Here is a 20049-nt window from a genome sequence, read left to right as displayed (position 1 = left end):
TGAACATATTTGCACAACAGAAATTCCAAAAATGTTTTGACTACGCTATTTTTGAAAAGAGTTTCTAGTATTCCAATGTGACCACTTTCACTAACAGTACTTGCTTACCGTAAGTGCCTGCTAACATACAGTTTTGGAACTTCATAGGTCTATGCCCATACTGATTTGCACTTGCTTAGTGTTGTTTTACATTCTAGTTCAACATCTATTATGTGATAGACACTGGGGATGAATAGGCTGTGGTCCTTGCCCATGAGGACCTCAAAATGTAGTTGAGAACACAGAAATACAAAGTGTCCTGTGTGAAAAATAAATATCGGTGTAAGATAAAGAAGTGGCAGTGGAAGACAGTGGAGGGACTGTCTGTTAGGGGTAGGAATTTATTGCGATGTCGGCAAAGCCTTCTTTGGACTGAAGGATGAATTATGATTCGAAGTTCATTACGAGGAGGAGGGAAGGGGACTACAGGAGTCATTCCAAGCCAAAGGAACAGAAGGTACTGGGACAGCAACAGCAAGATATGTTTGGGGGAATCTCAAGTTAGTCAATACTGTTATTGTGTGAAGTTCACAACAGGGGCAGGGAGGACAGGAGATGGGGCCCAATGACGAAAAGGCCTTGTATGTACCATTTTTAGAAGTTTGAATTTTACCCTATAGGAGTCAGGGTAGGATTTCCCATCCCAACAGGATTGTAAACTCCCACATCCAATTAGTCACATCTCCACTTTTTTTTTTCTTTTTCTTTAACATTGTCTCAGATCCATTCCTTCTGAAATCTACCTCATTAGTTCAGGTCTTCTTAAATTTGTGCCTGGACTGTTTCACTAACTCTTGACTGGTCCTGGGGCTCCAGTTCACCTCTTGCTCCCAACAATCAATTTTGTACAGGATTATCAGAGCAATCTTCCTTTCCATCAGTCTCAACTCTGTTTAAAAACTTTCAGTAGTTTTCTGTGACCTAAGAGGTAGCTGCCTCCCCACCCTTTCAGCTTGCCATTCAAGGCTGCATAATTTGGTTCCAATCCCCTTTCCCTCCTTGACTCCTCTCACTGCTAACAGAGCCAGAACTCGTTTACTTACTCTTTTGACTGTACCTTTGCTTTCATGAGGGCTCTTTCCTGGAATGATATGTCCATACAACTATTGCTGTTGTTCTTACTTTTAGCTCTTTTCTTAGTAGCCCATTTGTACCCAGGCTTGATCACACCCCCCACTCTCCTGCCCTGCAAGTAACTACTATTCTGGTTATAGTCTCTTAATATCTATATCTATACACATGCATCCACAGATAATGTGTAGTATTGTTTTGAAAACAATATGCATAAATGGTATACTTTGTCTCCCTCTGCGATTAGTTTTGTCACTATCATCTAGTTTTTAAGCTTTACCCCTATTGACATAAATATAGTCTTTTCAGTTAGTGTGTTGCATTTCATTTTATAAATGTACCATACATCATTCATCCATTCCTCTGAGGGTGGATATTTATGTTGTTTTCAAGGTTTTGCTATTACAGTGTTAGAATGAATATCCTTAGCTTAGCTGGTCTCGTCTTATACAAATTTTACTGACCTTTCAAGATCCTGCTTTCATCCCAGCTCCTATGTGAAAGCCTTCCCTGAATCCTCCAGCCCACAGCGGCAAAGTCTTGGTCCTCAAAGTTGCTTGTGCATCTTTGGTATCATTCCACTGCCAAACACACAGCTACGCAAAGTAAGGCACTTAAGAAATACTTGCTACACGGATGAACAAATGAATGAATGAATGGGGCAGCACCACTCCATGATGGCTCTATTCCTTTTTAATGGACTTTGGCGCCTTGGCCCCCTTTTCTTCTTTGACAGCACTGGTCCTACTCCAGCGCATTCCTCTAGCTAGCAAAGCAGTGTGTGGATGTGTGGGTGTTGGGGGCGATACAGACCTCACTGGATGAGGGCCGCCTCTCCCTGCAAGTTCACGATCCCGGCAAACTCCAGTGCTTGAAGTTCAGAGCCCTACCCCACTCCCCTCCGCCCCAACGCCCCTTCGGCACGGGCCCGGCCAGCGAGGCGCTGCAGCCCTGATCGAGTGAAGGCGCTGCGGCCCCCGGGGCGGCTGGAGAAGGATGCGGCCGGCACCGATGACTCGTAGTAGATCCCTCCGCGCGGAGCTCGGGCCGGCGCTTCTTCCTGCGGGAAACCCCTGGGTGCCCAAGGCGGCGGGGCCGAGGCCGCGGCGACAGTGGGGCGGGGCTTGCGGTGGGAGGAGGCGGCTGAGGCGGAAGGACACACGAGGCTGCTTCGCTGCACACCCGAGAAAGTTTCAGCCAAACTTCGGGCGGCGGCTGAGGCGGCGGCGGAGGAGAGGCTGACTCGGGGCGCGGGGAGTCGAGGCATTTGCGCCGGGACTTCGGAGCGTAGCGCCAGGGCCTGAGCCTTTGAAGCAGGAGGTGGGGAGGAGAGAGTGGGGCTCCTCTGTTGGGACCCCCTCCCCATGTGGATCTGCCCAGGCGGCGGCGGCGGAGGAGGAGGCGACCGAGAAGATGCCCGCCCTGCGCCCCGCTCTGCTGTGGGCGCTGCTGGCGCTCTGGTTGTGCCGCGCGGCCCCCGCGCGTGGTGAGTATCGGGCTGAGGGGCGCTGTCCGCGGCGCCCGGGGCCGCCACCTAGGGCGACCCTTCTCCCCCTCGGTCCTCCTGTGTGGAAAGGCCAGGCTCGGCCGTCGGCGCAGAGCGAGGCCACTCGCTGGGTTCCCGAAAGTTTGGACATCGCCGGGGGCCCCTCCCGTGGCGCCCCCGCCAACCCCCGGGGTTCCCCGCCGCCTCTGCTCCCCGCGGCCCGGGACCCCTCACACGCCTCCTCGGCCGGAGGGAGGCCGGCAGCAAGTCTCAGAAACTCCCTTTTCCTAGTGTCAGGGTGCGGAGAGGTGGGCAGTTTTGCCCTTCAGGTTCCGCGTTTCCTGGGGTCGAGCGAGAGCCGACGGCGGGCCTCGGAGGGGCTGAGCGAAGGAATGCCAGATTCTGGCGTGGAGAGCGGGGGCAGGGCTGCCAAGCCAAACGGCCTGCACCTTCGCAGCCAGCCTCGGCTTTGCCGGGGGGCGGCACACGGGCCGTGTGTGTGGGCTTGGTTTGGATGGGGACTGGGTTTTGCGGCGCGCCTGAGTTTTGACACTCCGATCCCACCGAAAGTCCGGAGGAGCCGGGTGTACTGCTCGTGTCTTTGAAAGGTGGAGGCAGGAGAAGTAGGGCAACTGGTGTGGCTGCATGCTGAGGCACATGATTTAAAAATCTCAACTGCTGTTATTCTTTCCGAGGCGCGGAGCTCTGCTGCTCTTTCAGGCTGTGTCCAGACGCAGGAATGTGGTGTGACGATCACCAATTCCTCCAACCTGGCAGCAGCATTTGCTGCTCCTTTGGCATGGCTGGGGGTGGGGCACGGGCGGGTGAGGAAAAGTGGATACGTTAATTCAAAGGGCTTCCTTAGAAAGCTTCTTTATGGTTGGATGTTTCTAACACGGTTGGACCGAGGAAAGGGAATCAAATCGTGTCTTCCCCATCCCACCCACACTTTTAGATTCTTCATTTCTTCAGACTCTATAGTGGAAGTAACTTGGGCTTTGGAGCCCTGCTTTGTAATCCTGGATTCAAATCCAGCTCTGCTGTATGAACTCACCAATAAAATAGGGATGAAATTATCCAGCTAATAGGATGAATTAAAATAATGTATATTAAACGGATGACACTCTAAAGGTGTTCATAAAGTCCTTTCAGGGCCGAGGCTGTGTTTTACTCTTTCTGAGATTGATGCTCCCAGTGGGATGGTGTTTTGTGCATTTTTGTTGAACGGTAAGGAGCCCCTTCTTTTTCTGAGCCTAATCTGAACAAAGATTTTTACCTTCACCAAAAAACTAGTACGTGAACTACATCTTTTTTCAGATAAAAGGTTAGGAAGATGATGAGCTTCAGAAAAATATGGTCTTTGTTCATTGTTAACAGGCAGTCGACATGTCAATCGCAGATGTTTATAAAGAGAACAAGGTTATTTATCACCTGAAAACAGTAGTGGGTTGTTCAGCACCAACTAGATACTTCTTGGAAAGTTCAAATTTCATACACGTCTAGGTCACTAAGAATTTCAGAAGTGGACCAGGAGGCTTTGTAATGATGAAGCAGAGCTGTTGTTTCTGAAACATTTAATAAAGAGCATATGATGGTGTTTTTGCTTTTCCTGTTTCTTTGAGTGAAAGCTTTAAGTGTAGCTTTAGGATAGAGATGAGTATAATCAATGAGACAGTCTGAGGGTCATAATCCTTGGTCTGCCTTTAATTTGTTTTGATGAATAACTTAATCTTCATGATATGTAGTCTCCTCACCTATGAAGCAGGACTAAAGGAATAACCGGCTTTAGAGAGTTGCAGAGAATAATACATATGATTGTAAAGTGATTTGCAAAATTAAGTATTAAATAATCTGACTGATGTCAGAAATAGGATTACTCTGACACATAGGGCTTTTTTCATTCTAGGATCTCAGTGCATAAAACTATGCCCTCCACTTCTGCTGTGCTGAGGTGCTGTGATCATTAGCTAGCGTTTAGGTAGTCAAGTTGAGTGTTAGTCAAGTTGACTCAAAGGATAGGATTTGGATGTTTTGATTTTTAGACAGGTGTTCTTTAGATGCTAAACTAATGCAATAGAAGAGATTTAGAAGCCTGTTTCTTGGTACAAATCTTAAATCTTCTTAGAGTCTACAGTGAAGGCTTCTTGAATCCTCTTAATTTATTGTTGTGTTTTGCTAAGGTACCAATTACAGCACACCCTTCTAAACTTTTGAGTGTTCCTGTGTTTGGCTTGTGGCCAATTGTTAATTTAAACATCACGGAGTTTCTAAGGCAAGGAGATGTCAGCCCCTATGTCTGATTGTCTAAACAGCTATCCAGGACCACCCTCTTGCTCCTTGTTTTCTTTTGCTTTGCAATGGGAAGTGACTCCGTGATTTTGCTGCCTGCTAGATCATTTCTCAGCTGAATTCTTCTCTTGCTTAAACAAAATCGGAGTAATTTTCTTTCAGATGGAGATGAATTTTAACCTAAAACTTTTTCCTTTCACTTTCTTGTTCTTTCTATATTATTATTATTCCTTTTTTTGGTTTGGTGGTAGGGGGAGGAGAGTGATTATTCCTAGTCTTTCTTATTTTTCTGAATGTTTAGATTTAAAAGATATTTACCCATAACTTCTTGGGATCTCTCTGCTCCATTCTCACCCTACTGCCTTTCCTGTAGGCTTCTATGGCATAGAGGAGCAACTTTTGGTTCACCGGTATTGTAGTTGCTGACTTCAGGACCTTTTTTTTTTTTGAGACGGAGTCTTGCTCTGTCGCCCAGGCTGGAGTGCAGTGGCCGGATCTCAGCTCACTGCAAGCTCCGCCTCCCGGGTTCATGCCATTCTCCTGCCTCAGCCTCCCGAGCAGCTGGGACTACAGGCGCTCGCCACCTCGCCCGGCTAGTTTTTTTGTATTTTTTAGTAGAGACGGGGTTTCACCGTGTTAGCCAGGATGGTCTCGATCTCCTGACCTCGTGATCCGCCCATCTCGGCCTCCCAAAGTGCTGGGATTACAGGCTTGAGCCACCGCGCCCGGCCGACTTCAGGACCTTTAAAGAATGTTTAAATTCAGTGGGATATGCTTGGATGCTTCAGAGCAGCCTTACAATACATTTTAAAAATATCACACCCACAGAAATTCTATTTTACCCACAACATTTGCATTGATCTGGTTCCCACTCTGTGATGCCATTCCTAGTGATCCTCCTCCCTACCTCTTCCATTGTGGTAGAAAAAAGCTCTGTGTCCTGGCTACATCAAAATCTGTTGGGATGAATCTTGGACTCAGCACCCAGGGATTCTGATAAGGTAAGTTTGAGAATCCATATTTTTTCAAGGTTTACAGGTGATTTTGACAAGTAACTTGGTTGCAACCCACTGATTCAGTAATTTTTTTTTTTTTTTTTTACCTTCAGGTGTGTGTATGAGGTCTTTCTAAATTTAAGAAATTTCCGTAATGAATGTGACCTTAGTCATTCCAGTGTTTAATGCTTCTGACTGAAGGAATTTTAAAATTGCTAACATAAGAGCTATAGAATATAATGTCTTTCTTCTGTTTATCTGGGTGCAATGTGTCTGCATTGACTCTTTGGAAGGGCTTCATATATTTGCATGATATTATAAATTCTCCACCTCTCCTTTTCCCTTTTCTTCTGTTATCTCTTTTTTCTTGTGTCATTCATATATGTCATTTTTTGACCCTTTATCTATATGTCTGCAATGATTTTAAAGTAAAAAACTGCAAGGCATGATTTGAATAAGCATATAATAAGAAATTTGACACCATTTTCTTTATATTGTGGTCACAGTCCATAGTTACATGCTTCCTTTCTTTTTTTTTTTTTTTTGAGACGTAGTCTCGCTCTGTCGCCCAGGCTGGAGTGCAGCGTCCAGATCTCAGCTCACTGCAAGCTCCGCCTCCCGGGGTTACGCCATTCTCCTGCCTCAGCCTCCAGAGTAGCTGGGACTACAGGCGCCCGCCACCTCGCCCAGCTAGTTTTTTGTATTTTTAGTAGAGAGACGGGGTTTCACCGTGTTCGCCAGGATGGTCTCGATCTCCTGACCTCGTGATCCGCCCATCTCGGCCTCCTAAAGTGCTGGGATTACAGGCTTGAGCCACCGCGCCCGGCCACATGCTTCCTTTCTTGATGTCTCAGTCAGAATGCCTAAATCTGAACTATTAATTTTCCTTCTACCCTTTCCTGATTTTCCTGTTTTTGTTTTCCCCCCTTTCTCTGCTAATGACTTGAAACCAAAAGGTCTTCTTTTCTTTCTTTGTCAGTCTACCATATGCATAGTATTTTGGACAGATCACTGAACTAGGAGCCAGAAGACCAGAATTCTTTTCCAGGTCTGTTATTAATTGGTTTGGTGACCTTGTAGGAGAGCCACTGTTTTGGTACTTCATTTTCTAATGTACATTGTTCATGGTCACAGAGCCAATTAGAGTTGAGACTAGAATTCTGTCTTCTGGTGTCCAGTGCCTCACTGACTGTCCACACTGCTTCTATCTCATGTACAAATGAGCTTATGTACACAAAAACTCTTATAACATCCTCAAGTGCTTATTGTTAATGCGTACATGAGGAAGGAATCATGTCTTTTTATTTATGTGTTTATTCTAATGCCCACACCCCTACACCTGTACCTGGCATGATGCCTTGGCATCTAATAGGCACACAATAAATATTTGTTCAGTCGGACAATTCCTTTTAGCCATTTTCTTATTTTGGACAACTGTGGTACTCCTAGATATTTTAAAAATAGTATTTGCAAGAGTCATGCTTACCTTACATTTGGGGAAAAACCAAATTTTTCCCTTCACCAGATGTTTCATTTAAACTTGTAATTTTGAATTTCTTTGTGTGTGGGGTTTCTTTCTCTCTTTTTCTGATCACTTCTGCAATTTATAAAGGTCACTTTGACTTTGGAATCTCACTTCAAAGGCACTGCCATCCACCCCCTGCCTCTCACTCAAATTTGCTTCCACTGCTTCCTGTATTACTATATTACTAGGCCAGCAATTTCTATTATTTTGTCCAGAATAGCCACACCTTTTTGTAATTTCATCATTTTGGGTACTAGTCATTTTTGGAATACTATTTTAAAAATTAGAGTTAACTAGGTTTGTGTTTGTTTTGATAATTTTTTTGAGATTATTTTCATTGAGTGGGATATTGCAAACTTATACTGGACTGAGAATATGTACATTTAGTAAAGTATATTTGCTTTTTTTCCCCCACCAAGAGAGTCCCCTGAACACCCTACTGACAGAAACTAAAGGTGAAATATGATGAATAAATATTTGAGAGAATCACATGGTGTTGAGTTGTCTCTGCCACAAGATTTTGCTCCTTAAGGGCCAGGACTGTGCTACATACATTTCTTCTCTGTGCTACAGAACTTGTCTGGCATGTGCCCCAAATTCAGAGTCAACTGAGCAGCAGGTCTTAGTCACAGCATCTGTGACTCCTGCTTTCCCACCTTTAGAACATTCTACGGGAGAGGCTGATAGTGAGTTGGAGTGTGTTTCTATGTTCCTTTTTCCTTTGAAGGGATAGGATCAGTTGAAAGCTGACCCTACCCACAGACTTTTATGCTATCTGTTTTAATTAATTAAGGAGTGGCTGAAATTTTCCTCTTTGTTGACTTATGCATTGGCAGGAACTTTAAAATTCATCTAGTCTTTCTGTCCATCCCATGCTGGATCTGATGTTTACAACATTCTAGTCAAGAGGTACCATACTTTCTCTCTTCTTGAACATCTTTTTTGGTAGACAGCTCTGCCTCAGCAGTTTATTCCATCTTTGGCCAGCTCTAATTCTTAGAAAGATCTTATATTCAGCTGTAATCTGTCTCCTCATGACTTGTCCTCATTGACATCTACTCAGAAATTTGTGTCGGAGTCCTGAGACCTGTGCGGGTGATAGGGACCCAAAGAGGTGCTTATTTGTACACTTCACTGAACTGACATCCAGCTCTCCATAAAAGGAGTCAAACCCAGTGAGGAGCATGAAGATGACCCCATCTTGGGTGATTGCTCAGGTAAAGCATCTTAGCCCTACTTGTTTCATATCTCTCTGCACAGGTGGGCACTGGTGGGAGAATAACATTTATCACGCAGTGTTTCCCTAACCTCTCTTATGATAAGAATAGCTCAGGTGTTCTCATGGAGATTCTGATTCAGTGCATCTGGGATGACATCTGGGAATTTGTATGTTTAAGAAATAGCCAGGTGATTCTTACATTAGGAAAGTTTTAGAATCATTGCAGCGTGAATCTGGGAAATCAAGGTGTTTGGTTTTTTTTGTTTGTTTTTTGAGCGTATTAGAGACAGGTTGCTTTGACTGGATCCTGTGGTCATTTTTCCCCCTTGGAAATGCCTCCTACTTGCTGGCCTCGCTTAGTACAGAGAAGGAAGCTGCTATGGTACAAGGTTAGTAAAGTTGTTTGTTTTCTCTCAAAATAAATTTGTGAAATCCAGTGTTTTCAGACTTCTGTTAGTGTTGTATGGCTTTGTTGGAAGCCTCCTTATTTCTTATTCCTCCATTAGAATGTTACCTGAGATGACAGAATTCATAGGAGTTCCACAGCCTTTTTGGTGTCCACTAAAGAATTCTGTCCTCAGCTGTTGCAAATAGTGCTTCCTTTGAGGATTTCTGCTTCATTAGCTCATGAACACATATTTGGTGTCAGCAGTTTCCCTCAGATGTGTTAGGGTGAAGAGATATAAAGGTCACTCATTTCTGGCAGTCCTGCTTTTGGGGTATCTGGGCTGCTGCAGCAAATGGAATAAGAAAAAATAAAGGAGGAATCTAGGGCCTCTTGAGCAGAACAAAACAATCTGCAAGAAGGGGCACAGGATTGCCCCTCTCACAAAGACACTTGATATTACTGTCCTTGATAGGAAGAAGGAAGTGGCTTCAGATCTGAAAGGATATGCTCATAGGCTTGAGACAGGACAAACTGCATCACTGGTAGTGGTAGGAGGTTTGCTGTAGATCTGTTTTTTTCTCTTCTCTCTCCTTTTTGAGAGGAATATTATCTGTATGGCAGAACATACATTGTGGCCTTAAAAAGGAGAGTAAAGCCAAGAAAGGGGGATGATAAAGCCATAGCTTGGAGTAAGAAAAGCAAAGGAATTATTGTATTTGTGTATGTAAATATATAGATTTCTAAGTAATTCACTGGTAGGATCACTAGCCCTTGGCTCTAAGATTTACTGTCTTTGTAGCTCTGCTGTCTTAGTGGTATATTGGGGGAGCATTGTGGTGTGTTGTCACACTTAATTTGTGTGTTTCCCTTGGCATCATGTGGTAGCAAGTACAGGGTATTCTACTCTTCTAGATGTGTGGGAATCATTGACCAAGTAGAAAATATGGTCCTGCCCCCAAGGAGCTGACATCATCATGGAGACAAGACAGATAAGCACACAATTAGGAATATGAAATACAGCTATTTCATCATTTATCTATGTTCTCTGAAAGCAGTTTCCTGCAGTCAGGGTGACTCGGAGCTATAGGGTCTTGGGGGTAAACTTCAGGTCTTAATAACACCAGGGCAAGGCGACCTCCAGCTCACCCTTGCTGGGCTTGTCTGCTGTCGTGAGCTGTCTGCCATTTTCCTCTTTCTGTGTTGTAATTTAGAAGTATTAGAACTTGGCTTGGGGAAAAGACAAAAACCCCTTTGTCTGGTGAGGGTGTAAATATAAATTTGGCACATGTTGTGGTGTCTATTATGTCTGTTAGTGGGTTTGTGGCAAGAGAGAGTGCTGTGTTCTTAGTCCCGGATGCCAAGCCTGATCTAGGACAAGTTACGGTGGAAATTTCTTCAGAAGATACAGTTCTCAGTGACAGTGACTGAAGGAACTTCTCGTCATAGCCAGGCAGTGACTGAAGTGTGGTGTGGACACACCCAGAGTTGCTGCCTCAGGTGGCATTGATTAATCATACTAATATCTCCCTCACCCTTTTGTACTTGTCTTGGCAAAACCCTGTTCTACTAGCTCCCCAATAGTTTGGCCTTTACTAGATATGACTGAACAAGCTTTTGGGGGTTCACCTTAGTGTCCCTTGCCCCTCTTGCATTTCCAGCCAGCTGTGTCGCTCCAGCCATGGTACCCTGGGTCTTCTGGCCCGGCAGTGAGCGGCCGGGTTTTTCTTCCCATTGAACTGAAGCACCTTTCCCTGGAGGCTTGCCTAGGGCAGTTTCTGGTCTCCGAGTCAGTTCCTTCTGCAGGATACTGGCAGCCAGCAGAACTCTGGGTTATTTGAATACATCAGCCAAACATCTTGCCAAGACGGACTCATTGTTGCACAAAGACAGGTTGGATCTATGGGTGTTGCAGAACCTGTTTCTGGGTTAAGAGTAGCTCTCTCACCCTTATATATGTTTATTCATATGATGAATATATGTGTGTATTTTGTGAAGTAAGGGAAACATGATGATAATATTGTGGTTGGAGTTAGATATTGTATCCTAAATATGTTGTCTTTTAACAAATAACATTCCTTTAAAATACAGTTGTGCTTGCTGAATAAGGTGTTGTACAAGAAGCTATGGTTACATTCTACAATAAACTGCCTTGTTCTGAGGCAGGCACATTTTAAAATTGTTGTTGGCGGCCGGGCGCGGTGGCTCAAGCCTGTAATCCCAGCACTTTGGGAGGCCAAGACGGGCGGATCACGAGGTCAGGAGATCGAGACCATCCTGGCTAACACGGTGAAACCCCGTCTCTACTAAAAAATACAAAAAAACTAGCCAGGCGAAGTGGCGGGCCCCTGTAGTCCCAGCTACTCCGGAGGCTGAGGCAGGAGAATGGCGTAAACCCGGGAGGCGGAGCTTGCAGTGAGCTGAGATCCGGCCACTGCACTCCAGCTTCGGTGACAGAGCCAGACTCCGTCTCAAAAAAAAAAAAAAAATGTTGTTGGCTTCTTTTTCATCTCTTTTTATTTTCATCTTTTTTTGTGAGAAGATTCGGGACGTTTTTAAGCCTCAAATATTTTCAATAATCTGTTTTAACTGGTACCTAGCAGGAAGAGGTTGTTCTATTGGTATACTTAACCAACATTCAAATAAGAATAATTGAATACTGTTTACTCACTAATCTGTTGAGTTTCTAAGTATGAATAATCACAAAACTAGATAGTGCTGATATGTTAACTTCTCTAAATGGTAAATGTGGTAAGCAGCAAAGACATTTTTGTTTAATTCTGTCTTTCACATGCTTTGGTTCAGACGCTGCCAAGACACATTGAAGTTTGAGGACATGTATAGTTTGATTATTACTTTTATTATATTTTTATTTGCTGTGAATATGGCTTTATTTATTTGCTAGATCTTCTTTAGTTAGAAACATTAAGGGCATTTACTTTATTATAACATTTAAAGCGCATTCTAATCTTCATGAGGATTTTTAGGGAAAAGACCATATCCTGAGAATCATGCAAGTCTTTGGCATTATGTTACTATTTAAAGTAAGTAACAATATGAGTGGCTCCTCTGACATGTTCTTTCTAAGAGAGTTAAGGAAAATGGTTTTAACTAAAAACAAACATTGAAACAGTTTAAGGTAGGTTTACATAGCAACAGAATTATTCCTTCTGTTTATACATAATTAACTCATATTTATACTTTGTTGATTTTCTCTGGCACCTTTACAAGGTTTTTTTATTTTTGTAATATAAAAAGTAATTATGTTTGAAAAAGTAGTTAAGGATGTTTGAAGAATCTAGAAAAGCATAAATAAAATGTCCACAATCATGCTGCCGTTAATTTTTCGGTATACATCTTTGTTTCTTTTATCGTTAGATTTAGAAAAGCTGTTGATCTATTTTATATATATTTAGTTTATGAACAGACCTACATATGTATGTGTGTGTGTGTCTATATATGTATACACACACACACACACAAAATATACTATTGTCAACGCTGGGTTTTATTTTCAAAAATCTTTACCATTTGATAAGTGGTAAATATTACTTAATCTTAGTTTGCCTCTCTGATTACAGTGATATTGAATGTTTTTTCATATCAGTGGGGTTTGTGTTGCTTTTTTTCTACTTATTTTGGTAAATTGTGTCTTACTCATTCAATTATTTTGTTACTGATTTGAAAAAGCTCTTTAAATATTAAGGGTGTTAGTCTTTTGTCTTAAATATGTCACAATATGTATGGAAATAATTAGCAGTGTATAACATCAAATTGCTACCAATGTTGATATAAAAATTGTTCATTTCATAGGTTAATTTTTTTTTTATCCTTTGGTTTCTAATGATATTGGTTAATTCATTTGTTAACTGATATTTTCTGTAGCTACTTTAAAGTTCTTATCTGACTGTATTATAAATCAGCATGCTTTCAGCTGTATGTGTCCAGGAAATTTACATTTACTTTAATACTTAATAAAAAAATATGTTGGAGGAAAGCAGTGTATTCTGGAGTCAAATACATGATTTTGGGTGGGTGAGGGGTAATCTGCTACTGTCCTCCTTTTCTAGATAGCCAAGATTTTTGAAGCATTTAACATCCCTGAAAGGCAGGACTAATGCTATGTCTACCATGCACTGCTAATTCTGACACTTTGACCTAATGGATAAGCCAGTACAGTGGGTCTAGCCAGTTAGCTTGGTCAGAGAACAAGATGACTAAGATCCTCTCCCCCTTTCTTCACCAAATTGATTAGTCGTAGGACAGAACTGACTGAAGCAGCCTGTTGTTTTGGCAACCCATGGACACCACCTGTTTCTTCCATTCCTCCGTCCAGCCTCCCACTGCCCTAGTGCAGTGCTGTGTGCACAGTGGGTAGGAGATCAATGTTGTTGCTAAAGAATGTAGCAATAAAGAAGAGTAGATTGCTTTTTTTTCCAAGCTTGTGTGTTTTTAAGGCACCCCACTGGTTTTGACATTCGTTGCTCCAGCTGAACTGCTCTATGCTGAAGCCCTGCAGGTCTCAAGTGTTTGGTTCAGAGTAATTTCAGGCCATATGAATGCTTTCTTAAGTATCATTGGAATTTACTGGACTGGCTGTCTGCCAGCTATTACCATATTTAGCATGAAGAGACCTGGGGAATGAGGACATTTCTGATCAACCAAGGAAGGAAACCTATTTGAAGGATTACAACTTTTTTTTTTTTTTAAATGGGGTAGTTCAGAAAATACCAGTTAGACTGAGACTCAAATTTGTGTCCACTGGTCTTTGTTTCTGTGCGTCCTCCCAAAATTAATTTATGAATAGGAAAAGAGATTTGATAGTGAAGTTCTTTCTCACTCTGAAGTCTAATACTGTTTCTGGGAGGAAGTAAGAGAATTATTATGCCCAGACTTTGCACTGAGAGGCTTAACCAGCAGGTGAAGCTGTTGATTAAAAACATAGGTTGATGAGTAGTCTCATTTTTCTCCTTTGAAGCGTTCAGAAATTTTCTGCTTTTTCCTGGTCTAAATTTATTTTGGCCCAGCCCTTGTCTCCACCCTACATTTCAAACCATTAGCCTTCCCTCTATGGCTCAACATTTCTCTGCCTCAGTTTTTTCCAGATGAAGATAGTGTTTGGAAGGACCAGTAAATACAATTAATATAAAAAATACTTTTATAGAATCAAACAACCTCCAACATTTCTGTGGAAATTTATAGTTTATAGAGTATTCTTACACAGTGGTTTCCTTTAATCCTCACAAACTTGGTGGAAATGGAGCCGCACAGGGGTTAGGTGACTTGTATACATTGTTTACGCCATACATAATAAGTGACAGAGCTGGTACTTAAACTTGTGGCTTGATTTTTCATTTTTTTTCTTTTTTTTTTTTTTTTTTTGAGACAGGGTTTTGCTCTTGTTCCCCAGACTGGAGTGCAGTGGCACAATCTTGGCTCATTGCAACCTCCACCTCCTGGGTTCAAGTGATTCTCCTGCCTCAGCCTTTCAAGTAGCTGGAATTACAGGCATGCACCACCACGCCTGGCTAGTTTTTTGTAGTTTTAGTAGAGACAGGTTTCTCCATGTTGGTCAGGCTGGTCTTGTACTCCCGACCTCAGGTGATCTGCCTGCCTCAGCCTCCCAAAGTGCTGGGATTACAGGTATGAGCCACCGTGCCTGGTCCTTGCAGCTTGATTTTTTAAACATCAGATTTTTTTTGTTTTTTGAGTTTTTACTATGTGTCTGTCATTCTGCTAGGGGCTTTGCAAATATTGCTTTATTTAATTCATATGGCTGTCCTTTGGGGTAGACAATATTTTTCTACATTACAGATAAGGAATTTGGAACTTAGGTTCACAGCTTTGGATGTTGGCCTACGGTAAGTGAGGGGTGTAGCCAGGATTCAAACCCCTGTCTGGCTGTAGGGCTGCTGCAGTAAATCATGGCGCTTTATGCACATTCATACACTTAACACTTTGCAACAACCTTAAGAGACAGGGGTAGGTATTTGGGGAAACTAGGGTTTCTAACATGCTCAGGATAATGCAATTAGTAAGTGGCTTAGTCGAGATTCAGAGCTAGATCTGTCTCCGTAACCCTCACTCATTCCAGGATACTGCAGATGCCTATTTTTATGATATGTATAAGTAAAATTAATTCAACAAACTACCTTCTTTGAAGGGTCAACCAGTTAGGACTCTTTTGTATCTTCTGAATAAGTAAGAAATGGATGGACATTAACTGACCGATACATTGATGGCTCTTAACCTTCTATCAGTTGATTTCCGTTACCAGGACAGGCAAATATAATTTGGAGGTAAAAAAGGGGAGTTCCCATTAAGGATGAGTCTTTAAGCCAGAACGGACCACAGTGATGAACTCTTCAGAGGACTGCTCTCCGGAGCGTTGGCCCTTCTCCTCTGGGTTCTGCTTGGGGACATTTCTGTTTGTATTTATGGAGACATCTTTTTGAAAGGCAGATGCCAGCTTTGGTGGGGAGAAGGCTGGAATACATACAAGCCTTGCTCTAAATTTACTAGCCCCTTGTTTTTGGGTTAGTTTCTAAAGCATGCTGTGCCTCAATTTTATTATTTTAAAAATAAAGATAGTAGCAGTATATTTTGGAGTTGTTATGAAGATAATGTCAGTTAATAAATGTTAGATTCATTGGACAATACCAGGCACATAGTAAAAGTGCAGTAAATAGTAGTTATTGTTGGTAGTGGTGTTATTTTATGTTGCAGTATAGACTGGCTTCTTGGTACATTCACTTTTCTTTAATCAAAAGTGGATGAGTGATTGGGAACCTTCGTGAGGACATAGGAACATCATCTTTGCAGCATGTGGATTGTTCACTGGTTTCCTGTGATCTAATAAATATTTAAGGGTTTTGCATTTGAGTCTGTTCCCTTAATGAGGTTCACTTTCTGTTTGGGGAGATTATATCTACAGGCATACCTCATTTTATTGTGTGTTCCCTTTTATTGTGCTTCACAGATTTTGTTTTATTTTATTTTTTACAAATTGAAAGTTTGTTGTAACCCTATGTCAAGCAAATGTATCAGCACCATTTTTCCAACAGCATATACTCACTATATGTCCCTGTGTCAGTATTTTTTAGCAATAAAGTATTTTTAAACTCAGGTATATGCATTATGTTTTAGACATAATGGTGTTGCATGCTTAATGGACTACAGTATACTGTAAACATCACTTTTGTATGCCCTTGGGAACCAAAAAATTTTTGACTTGCTTTATTGTACTGTTTGCTTTATTGCGATGATCTGGAGCTGAAGCCACAATATCACAAAGGTATGCTTGTATTATGCAAATTGCATTGATAGGTGTTAAATCATTTTCCCATTTTTTATTAACCACACATTTGTGGTTGGGTGTTATGTTTAGTACAGATATTGTGATTTTCTAAGGTACAGCTTTGAGAACAGTATCAGGTCTAACACTCTTGTTTCCAAATCTCCTATGATATGACAAACATAATCATATGCCATCCAGTGTCACCATGCAGAATACTAATGTGAAGCCAAAATACTTGGTGTTTTAATTAGCCTTAAAGCAGTTAATGAACTATCTCTGTTAGACATTTTGAAATAATAAAAATATCCCATTATCTTTTATTACAACCTCAGGGGCTACTGGAGATTTTGGGATCTTGGGTTGGGAACCACCCATCTAATCTATCCTTGTTTTAAAAAGAGAAAACCAAAGAAGCGAAGTGACTGGCCCAAGTACCTAGAGCTGGGTCAGGGTTGGGACCAGAATCCAATCTCTTGCCTTCTAGTCAAGTGATTTTTCCACTATGCTCAGTACTCAAATTATGTATCAATATATCGGCCCTTGTTTTTTGAGGTCTGAAAGGGTTAGTGCCAGAGTCAACAACAGTAAGAGTAGAAAGGGTGTTGGGAGGGGAGAGGTGTGTCTATATTTAAAATTTCAATGACAGCAGTGAAAATAATTTGCCTGTGAACCTCTGCCTGTCCCTTTGGACTTCTTCGTAGTAGTTGAGACAACCTGGCAGGTCTGGTGTCATTAGTGATTCAGAGTTGGATTAGCCTGGACTGGTGGAGTTACTTTCTCAGAAAAGGGCTTTATATTTTAACATTTGTTTCCCTTGACAGTTTGCTTCTTCTCAAGTTTTGGCAACCTTGAACAAATGGTTGTCAGGTTTTTATTTTGTTTTGTTTTAAGAAAAAATTCCAAATTTTATTTTGCAGATTTAGTAAGTTATCCTCTACCTGCCACTCCCTTCTGCTCCCTCTATAATTATTTCTAAGACTTTATTTTTCCATTGTGGGAACACTATGGAAGGTTTTCTTTTACAGTCTGAGATATTTATAGTTATGTGTAAGCACACAGTTTATAGAATATGTAAATGGTCCATATATTAACTTAAATACCCTTAAAATATTTTCCAATAATTTAAATCTTTCCATAAAAGTAGCTGAAGCTGCTTATAGTAAAAGAGAAGTATACACGAAGGATAGAAGAATTTAGATGTAGTTAATATAAATATGAATGCCACTTTGGAGGAACTGGAAGTATTTGCATGAACATCGATCAAGTCATGCCTCCTTGTTAATAGAGTGAACAAAACAGACGAAAGTTTCTGTTTTCATGAAGTTTATGTGAATATCAATAGCTTCCATATTCTGAGGGTTTATTATGTGACAGATGCTTGGGGACAAAATACTTAACTTGTTTCCTTTAGTCCTTAAAATAGATGTTAGGATTCTTGTTTACAGAAAAGTTAAGGAATGTTCATCCAGATCATGATCTAGCCAGTCAGTGGTATAGAGCAGCCACTGGAACCCCTCTTTCCTGATCCAAAGCCAACATACTTAACCATAATAAATAATGCCATTGTCTGGTGGAATCCTGTAGTCCGTTAGATAGCGTAATTTTGTATTTAATGTAAACATTTTGTGCTTTTTAAATTTTACTTTTTAAAACAATATTTTAATTCTGAATGAGCATTTGCATAATAGGAGAATGATCTAAATTGCAAACTTCCATTTTGAAGAGTTGTAGTTCTTTTAAATCTTTTTGTAACTGGGAAGAAGAATGGATTTATGTTTGTTGTAATCCAAGGAAAGTTGGTTAGCATTCTTTCCTGTTACTTTTTGATCCAAAAAGAAATTCTTTAGTAGATTAAGACCAGGAATGAATGTGCGGATTTTTTTTTAAATAAAAAATTGAGAGAGATAGAAACTAGCAATTCAGAGCCAGATTTATGTTCAGAAATGTTTGATGCCAGCCGTTTTAGTTACAAATAGCTTTTTCTTGACTGTACAGTTGTGTTCTTATGAAAGTACCATTCTGAAAGTGGTGTAAGAGACCATGTAAAATGATTGGAATGCCTCAGCCTCTGAACAATGGACATAGCCAATTATTAAAATTACCCAGTACTAACCTGTCTTAGCTTGGGAACTATGGAATTAACTGTGGGTAGCATTTCTACACATACCATTACAGAACAAGCATAAAGACAACCTTGTTTTTTTCCTCTTCTGTGGATTTTTTTTTTCTTATTACCATCTCTTTTGTTACTGAAAACAGGTGGTCATCTATACTAATAGATAAGAGAAGTGTGTTTGACACCAATACCTAATCTTAGATTATCCCTGCTATTTTAAAACACAGTCGTTCACCTGCATGCTCAGACATGTGGGTTCTTTCAAACATACTGGACTTCCTCCTTAGGTTTTAGTTGTGTTAGTCAGTAGTTGAATGATGAAGGAGAGGATGCCAAGGGATACTAAAGACGGTAAAAGAGATAAGTGACAGTAAACATTGTTGATTTTTAATTATCTCTCAGAATGACTATTAGATACCCTTCCCTACTACATTTTGATTTTTGCTTTAGCATAGCTGGTGAGTTTTGGAATCAGAGAGACTGAGCTCTGATTTGTACTAGCTAGGAATATTAGACAAGTCACTTCTTTAAGTCTCAGTTCCCTTATTTATATAATGGGAATAATAGTAATATCTGACTTGCAGGATTGTTTGTAAAGATTGAAAACAGCATATTTAATTGTGCTTTCGTGCTTCTGGCACAAAATAGGCACCTGAGTGTAAGGGCCCCTGAACTTTAAAGTTCATTACTTTCATGGTAATTCCTCCTTTGAAATATATAGTCTGGGAACATTTGTCTCCAGACCTTCTTGTTTCAGTTTCTTTTAATGACTCCCTTTAGGTTCTGCTCCATGGCCAAGGCAAGATTATGGATCACCTAAAGTGTAGACTAAAAGTACTATCGTCTAGTAACTTCAAGTTTGTAGATTAACTCACTGTGAATCAAAAGCTTTTAAAAATCTTTTGTGTGGTCATAGTTTGTAGTGTCTTGTACCTCTCATCTCAGAAGAAATTGATTCATAGAAAAATTATTTAGGATTTCAGATTAAAGATGAAGAACTCTTTCAATAAGGAGGAACTTATTTGGTTGGATTATTTGTTTCTATCTTTCACCCCTGAGTCTTCATGGAAATCAGGTTTGAAATGTTAGAAGCAGTTGGTTTTCAGCATTGGGAAAGCTTATCTAATCAGGCATGCGAAGTGGCCTATGTCAGATTTCTGGGCTAGAGAAGGCTAGGGGAGGTTGAGGAGATTATTGTACTTGTAATTCCTGAGCATGGTTGAGACACAGGGAGAGGACTGTGGAAATTGTTTTTAAAAAGTTGTTGAAGTTAATGCGTTCTTGGGTGGATTTACTGAACAGAACAAAACAAAAAGTTGTTGAAGTTAGTTACACTGGTCTAACAATGTATACTTACCACCCCCATTTGGGCTGGAGGAATGGATCTAATAATAATATAGGTGTTTATGATCTAATTTGAATAATGTAATCATTTATCGTTTCTGGGTTAGATGGTAAGGATTTTCTGTTTCACAGATTTTTAGACTGGGAATTGTACTATTATAAAATAATATTTTACATTAAATAATACTTTCCAGATTTTAATCACCTTAATAGACATGGTCTTATTTGAGCCACAAATGAACTCTGTTAAGAATGGAGGGCTGGTTACATTATTTTAGTTTTA

General features: G+C 41.0%; 1 protein-coding gene across 2 annotated transcripts in view; it reads left to right on the top strand.

Moving 5' to 3' along the window:
• Positions 1-2232: 2232 nt before the first annotated feature.
• The window catches only part of NOTCH2 (notch 2), a 166621-nt gene continuing 148804 nt past the window's right edge, over positions 2233-20049 (top strand). The window contains exon 1 of one of the 2 annotated variants that reach the window (XM_025375100.1): positions 2233-2596. In XM_025375100.1, the coding sequence (XP_025230885.1) occupies positions 2524-2596 (73 nt within the window). In that variant the 5' untranslated portion in view covers positions 2233-2523. The remainder of the gene's footprint in view (positions 2597-20049) is intronic. The other variant, XM_025375109.1, reaches the window with a different exon arrangement.

This window comes from Theropithecus gelada, chromosome 1 (assembly GCF_003255815.1).
Source record: "Theropithecus gelada isolate Dixy chromosome 1, Tgel_1.0, whole genome shotgun sequence".
Classification (NCBI taxonomy): Eukaryota; Metazoa; Chordata; class Mammalia; order Primates; family Cercopithecidae; genus Theropithecus; species Theropithecus gelada.
Note: the sequence above shows the minus strand (reverse complement) of the source record. Positions and strands in the feature narration are given on the sequence as shown.